This window comes from Apaloderma vittatum, unplaced genomic scaffold, assembly GCF_000703405.1.
Source record: "Apaloderma vittatum isolate BGI_N311 unplaced genomic scaffold, ASM70340v1 scaffold10842, whole genome shotgun sequence".
Classification (NCBI taxonomy): domain Eukaryota; kingdom Metazoa; phylum Chordata; class Aves; order Trogoniformes; family Trogonidae; genus Apaloderma; species Apaloderma vittatum.
The window spans coordinates 1-17,309 of NW_009703078.1; the positions used below are offsets into that span (position 1 = coordinate 1).

General features: G+C 42.5%; 1 protein-coding gene across 1 annotated transcript; it reads left to right on the forward strand.

The window, feature by feature from the left end:
• Window positions 1-207: 207 nt before the first annotated feature.
• PKD2L1 (polycystic kidney disease 2-like 1) lies at window positions 208-16,801 on the forward strand. Its single transcript, XM_009864487.1, is given in 16 exon segments — window positions 208-502; window positions 4,024-4,137; window positions 5,464-5,591; window positions 6,706-6,962; window positions 7,794-8,018; window positions 8,261-8,489; window positions 8,843-9,013; window positions 9,596-9,777; window positions 12,130-12,250; window positions 12,909-13,007; window positions 13,759-13,880; window positions 14,182-14,299; window positions 14,524-14,660; window positions 15,447-15,579; window positions 16,605-16,647; window positions 16,650-16,801. Coding segments are annotated over 16 exon segments (2,526 nt in total).
• Window positions 16,802-17,309: the final 508 nt, after the last annotated feature.

The following is a 17,309-nucleotide window of genomic DNA, read 5'->3' on the forward strand; positions in this document are numbered from 1 at the left end:
TGTGAGAGGTGTCACCGGACGAGCCGCTATAAAAGCGGGAGGAGTGCGCGACCTGCGGGACGTTGTGGGTGCGCCCTCGCCTGGTTGCCGGGGCAGACAAGCTGTTCGGCTTTTGCTGATTCTCCCTCCGCTACCTTACAATTCCAGCCAGAGCAGGCAATCCTCACAATTCCGGTTAAAAAGCACTTCTGCTGGCAGTGTCTAGCCATGAGCTCGTCTCACCTAAACAGCAGAGCCAAGAGCCACTCTAGAGTCTCAGAGGAGCATGAGCTGGAGGCAGTGGGGAAGAAAGCTTGGGATAATCCTGTTTACAATGGCTCTCCCTCTACCTCCTTGAATATTCGAGCCATCTACAACCCCAAGTCCATCCTGGAGAATCCCTATGAGAACTTTGAAGAGGTGCGGGATGCAGTGCCCTACCAGGAAGAGCAGAGCAAAGCTGTGGATGGGAAGACAAGTCCTTTCCTCAAGTGCTGCTTCTACATCTTCAGAGGCATCCGAGGTAAAGCTCTGGCATCTCGCTAGAAAGGATTTAGTAGCCCTTGGGAAGGGTGATGTTATGGAGGGGGTTGTGAATATGGGGACCCAGAAGATAGAAACCCCGTAGTGTCTGTGTAGCCCAGAAATCTGTACAGCACAGACAAGCATTGTTCCCGAGATTGTTTTTGGCTGACCTGGAAGGAGCATCCTTGTGCCTTGCTGTAGCTCCAGAGTCTGTCCTGTTACCTTTACTACAAGGCAGGAAGTACAGACAGACTTAGTGGTGTGCTCATGGTCATGCAGTGGATCTGTTGGCAGAGCTTAGTATCCTGAATCCACAGGAACCATAACTCTGATGAGACTATTCTGTCTTTGCGTGCATTTTGTTGACAGAGAGGTACTGCCCCCCCATGTTAAAGTAACTTAAGAACTGATATAAATATTCACCAGAGAAAAACTGGCATTATTAGGACTGAAATCCAGAGGATAATAGGAAGGTATCAAACAAGACTTTTCTTGAAGACAGATGAAAGAAAGGGATGCTGGGTTCCAGTTTAAAGGACAAAGGGGAATGAAATATTGTGTAGGCTTATTCAGAGGATACAGCCTGTAAGGATAAAGCCCTGTGCAAGAGCATTTGTTGAACAGTTTCTTATAGAAGGCATAAAGTCCCAATAGTATAAAAACAGGGAAGACAAAGCAAGAAACTGTATTTCTTGTGGAAATTATTATTTTCTTGCCAGTGTGCATTTTCTTCCTGACTTGGAAGGCAAGAACCTTTTTCAGACCTGTACCCTTGTCCTGGTTTTGGCTGAGATAGAGTTAATTTTCTTCCTAGTAGCTGGTACAGTGCTGTGTTTTGGTTTTAGTGTGAGGATAATGTTGATAACACACTGTTTCAGTTGGTTTAAATTAAGTTCTATTTTTCAGTTCCCCATGCTCTGCCACTGTGCAGAAGCACAAGAAGCTGGGAGAGAACATGACCAGGACAACTGACCTGAACTAGCCAAAGGGATATTCCATACCATAGAATATCATGTTCAGTATATAAACCAGGAAGGGCAGATTGCTGCTCAGGTATCGGTCAGCAATTGGTGAGCAATTGCATTGTGCATCACTTGTCTTTTCTTGGATTTTATTTATTTCTCTTTTTTTTCCCTAATTATTATATTCCTTTTTAATTAAAATTATTATTATTTTGTTTTGCCTTATTTTATTATTAATCTGTTCTTCTTTCAAACCATGAGTTTTCCTTTTTTTTTTTTTGATTCTCCTCACCATCACACTGGGAGAGGAAAGGAGTGAGCGAGCGGCTGTGTGGTGCTTAGTTTGTGGCTGGGGGTAAACCATGACAAGCCTCTAACGGTACACGTGAGTGAATAACAGTATAGCTTGGTCCTGAATTGCACAGCCCCTCTGTGATCAACTCGCTTTCCACTGCCTTTGGAAGAAAATCTCCAGCTGGATCCAAGGCTGGGAGCTCATCACTCACCTGGCTCACACATTTGGTTTAAAAGCAGCCTCAGAGGACCATGTAGATATTGCTATTAATTCTTACCAGCAACTTGTTACTAGCAGGAAGGCAAGAATTACAAATTGCATTGATTGCCTGTTTTCTAGATTCTGGTTTTTTTTTCTTTGCTCTGCTGTGTGGGTGCTGGACAGACATGCAGATGCCATAAGGAAGCCTGGTTGTCTTCTATTCTTGAATACCCTTCTACTCCAAAAGTCACATTCAAACCAGCCGCATCCTCAAGGGGGTAGGTGGTGCCAAAGGAGACACAGACAGGGACATGCTTCATGTATGAGATGGTATTTTTCCATGGTACGTTTCTTACAGAAACAGCCGAAACCAAAGCTCAACTGCTATTTTGCAATTACTAGATACAATCTGAAAGGATACTGGACAAGCCTCATGGCTCTCCAGGTATAATTTTGGGAAAATCCATGAACCGAGTTTGCAAGGATATTTGATTGTCCCTGAATTTAGGTGCTCTAAAGTACACTTATATTCCCAAAGCAAAGAAAGTCTGTGCCTCTGTTTCCAACATATGGATAGTAGGGGTTTCCCTGCCTCACGGAAAAACAAATAAACCTGTTAAAAGATTGTGATGTAGTCATATCTAGAGATGAAATAGGAAATTTAAAAGTGACCAGAGCAGATGGGTGTGTTGTTCCCCTTGGTTTTCTCTGTTGTGGAGATTCCTGTAGACATGATACTCTCTCCTACACATGAGTTAATCCAGGTCTTCTCCAGGCTCTCATTTTTGTTGCTGGTCTGGCATATCCAGGATATGGTTTGTCTGTCCTGGACGGAGGGTAGATGTTGCAGCAGTCATTATGGTAGCTGATGGTGCAAAAAGCTCTCCAATCTGTTGAAATGCCAACGAGCTATCAAAAAGACAGGAGTAAATGCGCACAGGCCACTATATTGCTTTTGCTTGCTCCAAATAAAAAAGTGCTGTGTCCTCTGCCAGAGATGCCTTCAAATGTGTGGCCTTTGATCAGCTTTGATCTTGGCTTGCCAGATGATTGCTGTGTACTGCTGGGAATGGGCATCAGGCCTGAGCTCACTAGGAGCTGCAGAAAGCAGCAAGACTATGGGTATTATTGACATGGCTCCCATCACTAGGCTTTCAAGTGGAAGTTCTTATGCCTTTCAACTTCAAGAACATTTCAGAAATCACAACAGAAAGCCATTACAAAAAGAACAAACATACACTAATGGTGTCAGGTGGTTCCTCAAACCCAAAATACCTAATTTGCTCTGAAAACTCCTTTTAAAGGAAGTGTTTCTTTCTTCAATCAACACTGGTGACATTTAATGAGTTGCTTTCACTGTGTGAAGAAAACAGATCACTAGCTGGTGGAATTGACATAACTGTACTGAAGTCAGCAAAGCTCCATTGATAGACATCTTGAAGATAACTAGGCTCTAAATTTTGTGCTGAAAATATTGCATTGGGTTATTTGATTGAGTCATATGACCTACAAGAAGTCTGCAAGAGTCTTTAGGTAGGCAAGGGACAAATACTTGGGGCCTGATTGTCCAATATACACTAAAAAGACTGATAGCCTTATAGGTAACACCAGATGCAGTTCTGCTATGGGAGTACTATCAGAAGGTCAGCTGTTGGCATATGGATGACTGAGATGAAATTTTATGGTTTCAAGAGTACTTGTGACAAAGAATAAATTTCTGCAAAGAGTAAGCTGAAAAACAGGCAGGAAAAGATCAGTCCATATTGAAATCATACAGAAAACTGGAGGGTGAACTTAGCAAAATAAGAAAGCCAATATATTTCAGTTTGAGTCAGTCCCAAATCTTTTGTTTATGGAACTAAAAAAAATAATTTCTTTTAGAGTTTATTTAACACATTTTTAAAGCTCTTAGTCAAGGTTTGAAATGAAAAGCTGTTTTGCTTCAAAAAGAGATAAAAATCCAGTTCTGAACAGTATTCTTTGGGAACAGGACTTCAGCTCCTCACATGGCCTTTGAGAATGGCCATGAAAACTCTCCAGTTTCTTCTTTACACCCAACAGGTCTGTGGGGCACTACACTGACTGAGAACACAGCTGAAAACAGAGAGCTTTATGTGAAGACGACACTGCGAGAGCTGCTAGTCTACATTGTGTTCTTGGTGGACATCTGTCTATGTAAGTAGCTGTCATACTTCATAGGTGTCCTTCCTGTGTGCAGAGTGAGGGGAATAATGTGAGGGTTTATTATTAGTCTTCCTTGCTCTGTTGTAGGTGTTAAATTTATTGTACGTGCACTCACTGCAGCAAGCGAGTGTGTCATTGACCTGCAGAACAGCTGCTGCATATTGAAGTAAAATAACTGACTATTGCTCTAGATTTAATGGACACTGGTTAAGTTTAAGGAGTATTGTCTGATCCATGTTTTCAGTTCTAGCCACTGACTTCACAATCCTGGAAGAATTTGCACAGGTCTTTCTTTAGTTTAACAGCAAATGTTCAAGACCCAGAGAGCAGCTCCAGAAACTTCCTTGGGATCAAAGACAGAGTTCAGAGACATTTTCGCCTCTGAAACTGGAGGGGTGGATGAGGTGATAAAGCAGATGGGCTCACGCTTTTGTTCTTGGGTGGATTTAATGCATCCCTGTACTGAATGCTAATGGATTTGCATGGGTAGAACAATGGCTGGTTGGTTTTTTTGGAGGTTAATTCATTATCACAAATGAGCACCTGTGGCATGGGACAGTGAAGAGAATTATATTTCACGGACCCTATGACAGCAGAGATAGACAGACAATACCAACTTGAGTTGCTATCGCACTGGCTCAGGGAGATAGAGCTTCAGTCACTCTTCCTAAAGATCCAAGGCACACATACAGACGTTAAGTGTAGTCGCACACCAACTCATTCAGAAGTGATGAGGTGAGAGCTCTTGATGTCAGATGCTTTGTTTTCGTGATGCCCGCCCTTTCAAGAGTAGGACATGTTCTTAGTGATCACCATGATGGATGTTTTTCACCAGGAACAAGGTGTTCATGGAGGTTGAAGCCTGCTCACATCTGAGGTTTCTTGGTAGATCAGAACTAACCTGGAGATTTCCACTTGGGCAAACGGAGTAGTCTTTATACTTTCATGGCTTCACAGTAGAATTCAAAATACAGATCATGGAATTTGCTCTGAGAAAGAAAATTTCCCTTATAAATTTTGTTTGAGGACAAAAATTGTTACCTAGGATGCTCAGTTGCATTATCCAAGGGTCTTCTCTGACTTCTAAACTCTTATAAGCCTGTCAGTCTGACAGTTAACTGTTGCATGTTCCAGAACTTAAAGTTTGTAAATCTCTTAGAAAGCAGAAAGGAATATGATCCCAAGTTTACTTTTCTTGTGCCTTGCTCAGCTTATCTGTGCTAGTATAAGCTACACAGAAAGTGAATTTATAAATACATTTATATCAGGCTCCAATATTCAGGTATAAGAGGATCCTCCTCTTATCTCTTCTCTTAGTGACATATGGAATGACAAGTTCCAATGCCTATTACTACACCAAAGTGATGTCTGAGCTCTTCCTGCAGTCCTCTTCGGACAGCCGTGTCTCCTTCCAGTCCATTGGCAGCATGGCTGACTTCTGGGTGGTGAGTACAAATATGGCCTGGCATGGGGAGTCCTGGAAATCTCTGAATGTGCCTCCTAGTGATTTAGCAAGGCATTATGCTGGCACAAGCTTTTGCCAGCTACTAGCAATAGTTAAAATATCATTTGCAGGCAAAATGTCCACTGACTTAAAATATGATTTCTCCCTCTGAGCACTGTGGCCAGAATACTGGCTAGACCAAATGTTGTCTATTCCTAGAAGAGTCCATTCCCTGGTGACTTACCAGTTAAACTGGCAGGACGTAACAAAAAGATAGTCCTGTGATATGATCCTCATAGCACAGACAGGGAGTACTGGCCTGGAGAGGCCAAGGGATTTACTACAGGCTTCCTTGTGGTAGAAACGACTTTGAATCCTGCAGTCGAATATCTTCATGCTGGTGTCCTAGTAATAGGCTTATGTCCATTTCCACGGGCAATTGTGAGAACAGCATACTTAACCTGCCTGTAATTCATGTCTGGGCTGGTCTCATCTATAGATTCTCTAAGAAGAAGCTGGATTGAAACTTGCACTGATTTTATCAAAGAGAATAAAGAATGGAAAAGATGTTTGGGCCCTAACACATTTCTGCCAAAGAACTGGTAAAGGAATAATACGAACCACAGCGAACGCTGCTGAGATATTGCAACCACTTATCTCTGACAGCCAGCCAGAAATTACCAGTTGTTTTTGTCTTTTCCTGTAGTACTAAAAAAGCACAGCAAACTACAGCATTGTTGTTTTTTCTCCACTGTTTCCAGGGCACTGGCACACGTTCTTCTTATAATTCACACCTCATGTCAAGGCAATTCCTTGAGACTTGTGTTCACTGAAGTGGAGGAGACAGAGACGCGTAGGGCTCTTGTCTCTTTATTAGCCCAACAAGGTCCATCAACCAGGGCTGTGAGGAGCCAACAGCTACCCTGCTGCCCAACATCCCTCCTCTACCACCAGCTCTAGTCTTTCTCCTAAGCATACATTCACCACGAGCTTGTAATACTTCCCATCTCAAGGACCAGAGAGGGATAGGTCAGGTCTTACTATCTCAAGCCCAGTCTAAGAAAATTCCTCTCCTCTGTGAGCTATGAAGTCGTTCTCCTCTCCCACTCTTGCAGTACGCACAAGGACCCCTTCTGGATAATCTTTACTGGACAAAGTGGTACAACAACGAGTCTCTGACAGCTCACAACACTCAGTCATACATCTATTATGAGAACCTGCTACTGGGTGTCCCACGCCTGCGACAACTGAAGGTGAAAAACAATTCCTGTGTGGTCCATGATGACTTCAAGGAGGAAATCTCAGGCTGCTATGATGCATACTCAGAAGACAAGGAGGAGAGGATCTCCTTTGGGCTCACAAATGGAACGGCGTAAGTATGTCCTCTACTATTCAGGATCAAAAAATCCAAATTAGTGTTTTCTAGTTAAAATAAGATCTGCTGAGCTGCAGGATGCTCGGATTGAGTTTCTCACATAAGGCTGAAATTCCCCTTGCAGTCAGAGGCAGTAAGTCCTTTTTGTATGTCAATAAGGGCAAGTGTCTGTTTGAGGAAGAGCACAACAGAATGAGTGGTGGAGTGGGACCTGTTGGGAAAGCCATGAAAAATCCAGTGGAGAATTAGGTAGAAATTGTTGCCTGTTTTTAAGAGGGTGAGGATAGATAGAGACCTTTGAGACCAGGTCTGTCAAATAGATGATGCTATCTTCTTCCCTCCTGGATTTCAGGAGCCAGGGAGAAGGGAGTGCATCACTTTCATCTTGACAACCTATTTCTCTGTAATAATGTGAGGTAGCTTCAGTTCAATGACTCTTTGCTTGCTACATGAGTCTTGGTCTGTGAACAAGAAGCTATTGTTCATAAGGAAACATGAGTGCAAGTGTGTTGTAAACAGAACATTGTGTGGTAGAAGGCAATACAATCCTGGGAGTAACCTTCATGCAAACAAGACTGTGGTATAGCCAACAAACCTGCAGAAGGTTTCCTCCATAGTATTGCAAGTCATGTCATGTTACTGCTGGGAGGCACAAGATCAGAAGTATAACTATAATGAAGAACTGATTTAGGCTCAAATCTGAAATAGGAATTAAGTACCAATTTTTAAAATTAAAAACTACTCTCTTCTTTGAAGGTATAGTCTGGCTACAAGTTCATATCCAAGCCTGGTATGGTGATGCCTTTGCTTATGGCTTGTTTGTTGCAGGTGGAGGTACCATTCTGAGGAGGAGCTGAGTGGCTCATCTCACTGGGGAAGACTAACCAGTTACAGTGGGGGAGGATACTACATAGACCTCAGGTTGACCAGAGAAGAAAGTGCTGCAGCTCTGCAAGTCCTGAAGGAGAAATTGTGGCTGGATCGAGGGACACGAGTTGTCTTCATTGATTTCTCTGTGTATAATGCAAATATCAATCTGTTCTGTGTTCTGAGGTAAGCAGAGTCCCACTGAAAATTAAATCCGCCTCTTGCTTCTTCCTCAGTGCCACAGTTTCTTAAAATGTGAATATTTTAATACAGTCCACTGAGGGGGTAAGGCTGCATGGTGTCAGTAGATAGTCTGTGGTTTAGTTAGACTTGGTTGCACAAATACATGCACAATTCTTCCACTCATGGTTTGGTGGAGAGCTCTCAAAATTATCTAAGAGCCTCAGGATTTTTTTGTTCCCTTCAAGGTTAGTGGTTGAGTTTCCAGCCACTGGTGGTGCCATTCCCTCCTGGCAAATCCGGACAGTCAAGCTTATACGATATGTGAGTGCATGGGACTTCTTCATTGTTGCCTGTGAAATTGTCTTCTGTGTCTTCATCTTTTACTACGTGGTGGAGGAGATTTTGGAGCTGCGTATCCACAAGCTTCAGTACTTCACTAGTATCTGGAACATCCTGGATGTGGTTGTCATTCTGGTGAGGATCACTGAACACTTTTTTTTTTTTTTGGAAGCAATGCTATAAGAGCCAAAATAAGTTAGGGAATGGGGAAATGGTAAGACAAGAGCTGGCACATCTTTTGTTCTCATAGGAAAATGAGCTATTAGATGGACACATGCTCTTCTGTCAACTGTTAGGAGAAAATTCTTAGAGATGCCTGAGGGGCTGTGAAGTCAGAGTATCATTCAGTGCATTTAGACCTTATTTCCATTCCCCCTTAGTAGACTGCAGTTGTGAAGTGTGATACCAAGGAATTCTGTGACAATCAAACTTCAGTGGAAAGCATAGATGCAGCAGTCACTGCAGGCTCTTCCTCTTCCTCTTTGCAGCTCTCCATCGTTGCCATTGGGTTTCACATCTTTCGCACCATTGAGGTCAACAGACTGTTGGGAGAGTTGCTGAAACACCCCAACACCTACGCAGACTTTGAGTTCCTGGCATTCTGGCAGACACAGTACAACAATATGAATGCAGTCAACTTATTCTTTGCCTGGATCAAGGTATTGTGTGGGATCTGGAATTTCCTTGAAGACATATGCTCTGTTTTACAGTAAATCTAGACCGTTTTTCACCCGCATTCTGAGGACAGTGATTTGGAGATTGTGGACAGGGAGATGAGCTCAGATACTGCAACGTAAGAGCGAATTTAGTGTAACTTTGTCCACCCTGCACTATTTCAGTATTTTGGAGGATAATCTGGCAAACCATGTTTTCCTTTCATGATGGCCACTCAACAACTGGAAATGACTCATCTGTTGGCCTGGACTTTGCATTTCAACCAAAGCATCTTGGCATGGCTGAAAGCCACAGTGTACTTGAGGCTCCTCAACAGCCTCAAGACATTTGTCCTTCTAGCAGTCCCTCTTTATACTTTCCTTCAACACAGGGAACAAACCCATATATTTATGATCCCATGGGAAGACAGTGACAAACTTGGGACAAATATGCCAAGCACTGAGCCACCATTCCCCTAGCCTGGCTGTCTTCTTGGTGCTCTTGTCTTGTAAGCATGTGCATATATAAGAGAGACTGACCTAGCTGATGATTTGCCCTAACTTTGTCCCTATTCTTTCTTCTTGCAGATATTCAAGTATATTAGCTTTAACAAAACAATGACCCAGCTCTCCTCCACACTGGCACGTTGTGCCAAGGATATCCTGGGCTTTGCCATTATGTTCTTCATTGTCTTCTTTGCCTATGCCCAGCTGGGTTACCTTCTTTTTGGGACACAAGTAGAAAACTTCAGTACCTTCATTAAATGCATGTAAGTGTATAAGTCAGAACCATGTTTCCATCAATTCACTGAAAGAATTCTGTTTTCCAGCCTTCCTCAATTGTAAATCCAAATGTCAATCAGACACCTGTTGTATCTCATTGTAATAAAGCCACAATGTTTTATAAGTCACGCACAGTCCTCCAGCTGTGAAATCTTCATGGACAAAGAACACCATGAGAAAAATTGAGGGTTACAGACAGATTCCTAGTTGTCTGGTTTGTATCAGTAGGGATGCGAGTAGCTGATCCTACAAGAATTTTGAGACTCCTTGCAGCCCTATAATTCAATGAAAATTCCAACCCTTCCATGGAGAGTTTAGTAGTTTGCTATTTTTCTGCAGAAAAGTGTCATAGCTAAGCTCATAATTTAGTTTCTGTTCTGCAGGACCTTCTGTCACCTTCTCGCCTTTTGTGGCTCCATAAAGGCAGTAGAACGGTGCTGTCCGACTGTCACTGATCCCTTGGCAAATTTGTGTTTTTATATATCAATGGATGGCTTTAGGCCTAGTTTGGTTAAAATTCTTTGTAATTCAGTGATAAAAACTAAATAGCTCAAAACAAGTGTTTTGGGGTAGACTCAGAGTGTTTTGTGTTTTGTTGTTGTTTGGGGTTTTTTCTCAGTAGGGAGGAGGTACAGGCAGAAATTCAGACTTTTGAAACTCTCTGCCTTCCAAATACACTTGCTGATCACATTGTTTCAGTGTCTCCATAACAGCCGCATGAAAACTCTTCTAGTTTTCATCAGACAGGGACTTTAATTCAAACAAAGATTTGGAAGGAATATTGTTTGTTGCTACAGATTTTTCACAGGGAAAAGCAGAAGTAATGCATTTGTATAATCAAGATGATAGCTTTAAATACTGAAATAAAGATGTCAGAAACTTTTAAAATGTTATTTAGAAATATATTTGATTTTGATAAGATAGCAACTCTATTTCATTTCTATAAGTTGATAGTCATATAATATAATTTTAATACAAATTCAGCATGAAGTTTTCTAAAATATACTGTGTAGTAGTCTAAAGTAGACATTTTCAAAGCAAAAGAGATAAAAATAATTTCTTACTGGAAGGACACATTGAACATCACTTAATTGGGACAATTTAAACCAAATAAGAGGAAGTTAAACTAGAGCAAGGTTAAACCAGAGCAGGAAATTAAACTAGAGCAGGAAGTTTAGAGCAGGATAGATTTAGATTAGACACTAGGAAGAAGCTCTTTACTATGAGGGTAGTGAGATACTGGGATGGGTTGCCCATAGAAGTTGTGGATGCCTCATCCTTGGAAGTGTTCAAGATCAGGCTGGATGAGACTTCGATCAATCTTGTCTAGTGGGAGGTGTCCCTGGCTGTGGCTGGGGGATAGGAATGAGATGGTCATTAAGGTCTCTTCCAACTCAAGACATTGTATGATTGATTCTAGGATTCTAAGTCATGCTATATTCTTCTTCTTTAGACCCGGAAAACATTTAGAGCTCCTAACCCGGTCCAAATGCAAGAATCCTGAAATGGAGTTTTGCATATCTCAGACAGGATTTTCAGGCTTTAGGCTCTCAAGGTCCTTTTTTGCTACACATGATTTCACAGTCCGTGTCCTTCTGTCTGCCTTTTTTTTTTTTTTTAAATTGGAAGGTATTTTTTAGCAAGGGCCATTTCACTGATCGTTTTCCAGAGAAGTCTCACAGATGAGCTCATATAGGAGGGGATGTTGGGGAAGATGCTCAATCTCAATCAGTCCTTCAGTTCATGGGCCCACTAGGGCGGTGCACAGTGTTCAAGGATGTGTCTGCTACAGCAGCAGTTTTCAGTCTGTGTTCCACAGACCTCTGGCATTCAGCTCCTGCCTTTAAGGACTCTTATAAGAGATAATTTTGATGAGCAAACTTCTCATCGATAGATTTAAACTTGCTTCATTATAGGGACTATGAATTGCACTGTCCAGTACTAACATCCTCTCCACAGTCTCATGAACTCTTGCAAGAGAAGGCTTCAGTGACTCAGATGCCTTTGTAAGGGAAAATAAAGGTTGTTTTCATTTTATTTTTTTTGTTTTAAGTCCGGTGTAGACCAAAATACAATTTGGACAACCAGAAATTTGTGTGGGAAAACATGATTTTCTTTCCAGTTGGCTCTTGCTCTAAGAAGATCAACTCACTTTGCCCCTGAAATACTATGGGTACATTTAACTCACCGGTCAGACCAAGTGACTTAGAGCCTTCTCTGGCTTCTGCCTATGACTGCCTGGGCTGCAAGCTGGTTCAGGGCTCACCTCAGGACTGTCTGAGGATGTAGGATAAATGTATGTGCCTTTGTGTGACCTTGTGCTCTTTCTTCTCCTCCAGCTTCACCCAGTTTAGGATCATTCTCGGAGATTTTGACTACAATTCCATTGACAATGCCAACAGGGTCCTTGGGCCCATTTACTTTGTCACCTATGTGTTCTTTGTATTCTTTGTGCTCCTGGTAAGCAAGAAAGCTCTCCTTGCCCCCATATTGACAAGAATGTTCGAGAGACTCCTCCTGATAATCCCTGAGTTACAGTGCAAATACTTAGAGAGAAAGGAAGCTTCTGTTACAATAGTTTTGCAGTGCAAATAGATCAAAGTAGACAAAGAGCACATGATTTGATCTTCAGGGTGATAAAGGGCCATATTCACATCCTGTATGATAAAGACTAAAACTGATTGGGAATTCCACTAATGTGGTATCTGAATTCAAGGGGATTGGTTCAGCTGCTCTGTAGCAGGCAGTGAACAAAGCATGGAGGACAGTCTCTGGCTTTCTAGGTAGTGGATGCAGAGGGATGCTCGTAATGACCGTGTTAAACACCCGGTGCCAAGAATCCAAATGTAGCATAAGATCTTGTAGGAGAGGCTATCAAAGATGGTATTTGAGCTGGGAACAAATGTACCTTCAGCCACTGCTTTAACTGGAAGGGCCTCCTCCTGAGTGAGAAAACACGGTGTTGCTGAAGTGGTCCTTCCATTCAGCCATGGGATACTCTGTGTGGAAACAGCTGTGTGTTTAACTAAGCTCTGCACATCTGTGCCTGTCTCTTGCAGCTTTGGGTGCTGAAGCAGGCAAGATGCCTCATGCTTATTCTTCTGTCTTCTTTTTCTAGAACATGTTTCTGGCTATCATCAATGACACCTACTCAGAAGTGAAGGAGGAGCTTTCAAGCCAGAAGGATGAGCTGCAGCTCTCTGACATCTTGAAACAGGTGATGAATAGTGAAAGCTGTGCTACTTTCTAGCTAATTCCTGAAGCATTTTCTGGAAGTCCCTGACCTACATGGAATTTACTAGAGAGACAGTAGTTACCAGCTCCAGATCCACCTTCTTCATACGCAGAGGAATCGCAGTTCCTTTCAGGGATAAATCAAGCTCCCAGATCCTTTTGCAATGGGAGGATAAGAAAGCAGGGCTTGGGGAAATTGTGTTACTTGAGTATGCCGGTATTTTCCAAGACACTTTTCTTCCTAGGATAGTTTCTAGACAAAGCTTTTTCAGTATTTGATAGAGTGTACTTTGATGAATAAAATGGCAGGTTCTGTTTTGCTCAGCTGACTATGTTACAGTGGTGAGAACCTAGTGGGTTACATCTGGATTTCCTATGGGCAAATTCCAGAAAAGGTCTTGGAAGGTCTGTGCTGTGGGACCGATGTTCTGCAAAGAATAGTATTTGAGACATTATCTTAACGAGGAAATCAGATACAGAGAGAGTCGTGAGGAGAAAAGAAGAGGGTAAAGTTCACATCAGAGACCGTGGCTACCATGTTGGTGCCACTTTGAATGCATGATCTTAGTTTAAAGATGGGCCTCATTCTGTCATGTTGTATTTTTGCTTCTGGAAAGCTTAAAATCTTCCTGTATTACTTGGCATTTTCTCACCCATATTGCACTATCTGCTCTGCCCTATTTTTCACTGTTCTGCCTGCATGATTCTGTGTCCATTTGCACCTTTGGTAACAGAGCTACAACCGAACGCTCATGAGGCTGAAGCTGAAGAAGGAGCAGATTTCTGATGTGCAGAAAGCACTGCAGAATGGAGCAAAAGAACTAGACTTTGAGGACTTCAAGAACAGCTTGAAGGAGTGAGTCCACTTCAGAGCCCTCTCTCATTGTAATAGAGCTAATTTAAATTCTCTGTTTTTCAAACCTGGGAGAGCAGTTAGCTCAGATCTGGGCAATGTAAGACTCAAAATAATAAAAAAAGGAAGTTACTCACGTGTCTCCTGTTCTAAATAGGTTTGTGTAACCATCTCTTCTGTATTTGGGATGTTTAGGTTTGTCACCGGCGGGAGAAAACAATACACTATTTTTGAAAGAGGTGCTCCCGTGCTGTTAGAGCTTAACAGTGTAATTCAGTGCTTTGAACTTTCTATTATTTTGCAGGCTGGGCCATGCAGACCACGAGATCACGGCAGCCTTCTCCAGGTTTGACAAAGATGGCAACCTAATCCTTGATGAAGAGGAGCAACAGCAGATGAAGCACGACCTAGAGGCAAAAAGGGTAAAAAAAGGGCAAGGAAAGAAACCTTCATTTCAGCAGAAATCAAAGTGGCCTCAGGATTCTTTGGGTTTGTGGTATAAACTAAACAGGCAACTCAAATACAGCTCCAGCTCTGCCTGGAGAGCAGCTGAGTGTATCACTGCCTGTGAAGCTCTGTGTTACACAGTGAAGCTGACACAGAGCTAGTTTCCTGGTTTGCAGGAGTTTCTTTTTCTATCCTATAGGTTGCTCTGAATACAGAGATTGAAAATTTGGGGAAAACCTATGGTGACAACAACCTGGATGAGCATCTGACCTACACGGAAGCAAGGAATAACCATTCCAATATGGCCATCTGGGTCTCCAAAGAAGAGTTCCAAGTGTATGTTTGTGCTGTCAGTAGTTTAATCCTTCTGCAAATGAGGGGTTTGATTCCTTCCCCTATGTAACTATTTGCATTGGTACTAGGCAGTTTTAGTAAGACCTAGTCCCTTTTTATCTTGCCCACCTGTAAATGAGCAGGTCAGGAGAGAAGTGGGATAGTTCTTTTAACATAGTTTTCATGTTCCTTTAAAAGCTTTAGTTAAGAAACTTTGTTTTCTGCCTCTCAAATAACCTGTGCAGCTGTCAGCTGGCCACAGCAATATGCTGTCATGTTTCAGGTCAGAAGGTAGCCTGGATAGCTGGGCCAGGGAAAGTTGATAGCTTCACAGAAGGTCCTGTGGAAATAAATATCCTTGACTTATAGCCTAGATGGCCTTCATCCCCCAGCTCTGAGAATAACACTTAGTTGTTTCTTCCACAGGAGAAACATGCGATAAATACAGCACAGAGAATCAGGAGATCCTGATTCTGCTACTGAGAAAACACTGAGCAATACACATAGGGTCATATCAAAGGAGAGGCAGGTGCAGTATTTAATAATATGATTGTTTTGTGGCTGAACTGTGATCTAAACTGGCTGAGAGATCCATCCTAAGGAGAGCCACTGACTGATGGAAAGCACAGTGTAGCAGGGAGTTATGTCATCAGTGAGTATGAATCTACTACGTGGTGTGGAGCATTCACTCCTCTTTGAGGTCTGGTCCATTGTCTGTGAGATGCCTGCTGCAAATCCTAGTGTTAATCAGAAGAAAAAACTTGCAAATGCTTTCCTTGTCTTCCCTAGCCTCCTGCAACGTGTGCTGCAGCTGGAACAGTCAATAAACAGCATTGGCTCCAAGATTGATGCAGTGGTGAGCAAGCTAGACGTGCCGGAAAGAAACAAACTGCGGGGCAAACCACTGGATAATGTTAGCAAGGTTGGTAGCTCTCCACCACACATTTGAACCAGCTTCAGGACAGGTGACCAGCCCTGCTGTGTGAAAGGGCCTGGTATCATCTTTGCTTTTTCAGTCCCCATTGGTGGAAGATAAGAAGGGCTGGGCAAGGCCAGCATTCCATATGGTCAAGTCTTCCTGTTCAAGCAAAGTGACACAAAGCATCTTGCTTTCATGTCTCCCCCATTTAACTGCGGTACCTTTAAACTACAGCTCCTTTGAAGCCAAGCTCATTCTGTGGCAGTGGATGCAATTCAACTGTCTTCAGTTGTTTTATCCCTACATATCTTCGAGCATTAAAAAAAAAAAGATCCTACTGTCTTACCTAGCAGGAACAGCTCGTGACAGTGTTGTGGACTGTGATCTTAACAACATCATACGCAGTGACTATTTATCACACTTGAGGTGGAAGATTTTTAGTGGTGTGCCCGTGGCACATCATTGCAGAATTGTGACTTTTGCCAGAGTGCCTATATCCTGTCAACCACTGTATTTTGGGTCTTCAGCTTTAAAGTCAAGGCAGCAAGGCATGTGGGAGCCATGTCATTACCTCCTGTTTTTATGGCTTTGATAATGAGAACAGCCAAACAACACAGTGACCTAGCTGAGTCAGAGAGAAGCCTCTCTTTTGCAGAATAGTCTTGTGATCCCTTCTCATCTGACAGAGTGTTTTGGGAGGGGTCCTACTTCTCATGTGAACATGCCTGAAAGCTTATTTGAGTGTTTGTTTGCAGATTTGCTTTGCCACAGCATTTCTGTGAATGTTCTCGTAGAGCATGAAAAGGGATGAATCTCTCCTCATTTGTCTAATGCTGGAATGTGCATTCATCAGTGTATTGCAGCAAACGGTGTATTGAATCTTTACTAGACAGACAGGCTTGTACTACTTTGTGAAGAATGTGGGACGATACTTAAGTATTGTGCACACCTTGTCTCTGTTCTGGAGTGCTGCTGGACTTCTTGGTAGATTGCTAACATTTCAGGTCACTCTTTTTTCTGGTTCACAGGGGGAAGAATCTAATCAGGAGGAGCTGCTCCCCCAGACCCTAGACCAGAAACAGAAGGTTGGAGCATAGAACATGTGCAAGGAAACAATCTGAATGACATTTCCAAAAATGGGGTCTATCCCATCTTGCCCAAGCCAAGTGTGACAGGGTCTAAGGTGCCCAAGAACATAAAGCCACAGGCTGATGTGCACTTCTAGCAAACAGTCAAGTGCTCCTAGTCTGGCTCCAACAGTATTAAGTCATTGTCAGTTGTTTTCCCACTGTTAGAATAATCTGGACAGCTAGATGCAGACATCACTGTTGCCAGGAACTGATGATGTCAAAAATCAGTGATGCTCTTTTCCAGTGTAATGATGTATAATATCATAGAACTAGAACTTCTGCCCCATGTATCTCTGGAGCAGGTGGAAATTTAGAACCAGGTGATGTATTAGGTTTCTGCCTCTGAACAGGCCAACATGAAGTGTTTTAATCTAACTTTTCCCAAAAAGTAGAGACTCTGGAAATCTGTGAACAGTCCTGTCCAGAGTGGCACATTGCAACTTGTTCCCAACACACACAGTTGTCTGCAGGACAAAGATGCAGCTATCATGTAAACAAAGCAGCATACAGTCATTAGTGTGAGATGGAAAGGAGAAATTTAGTTGTTTATGTCCACCTGGTTGCCAACAGTTTTGACCCATTGTAGTTTGTTTCCAGAACACT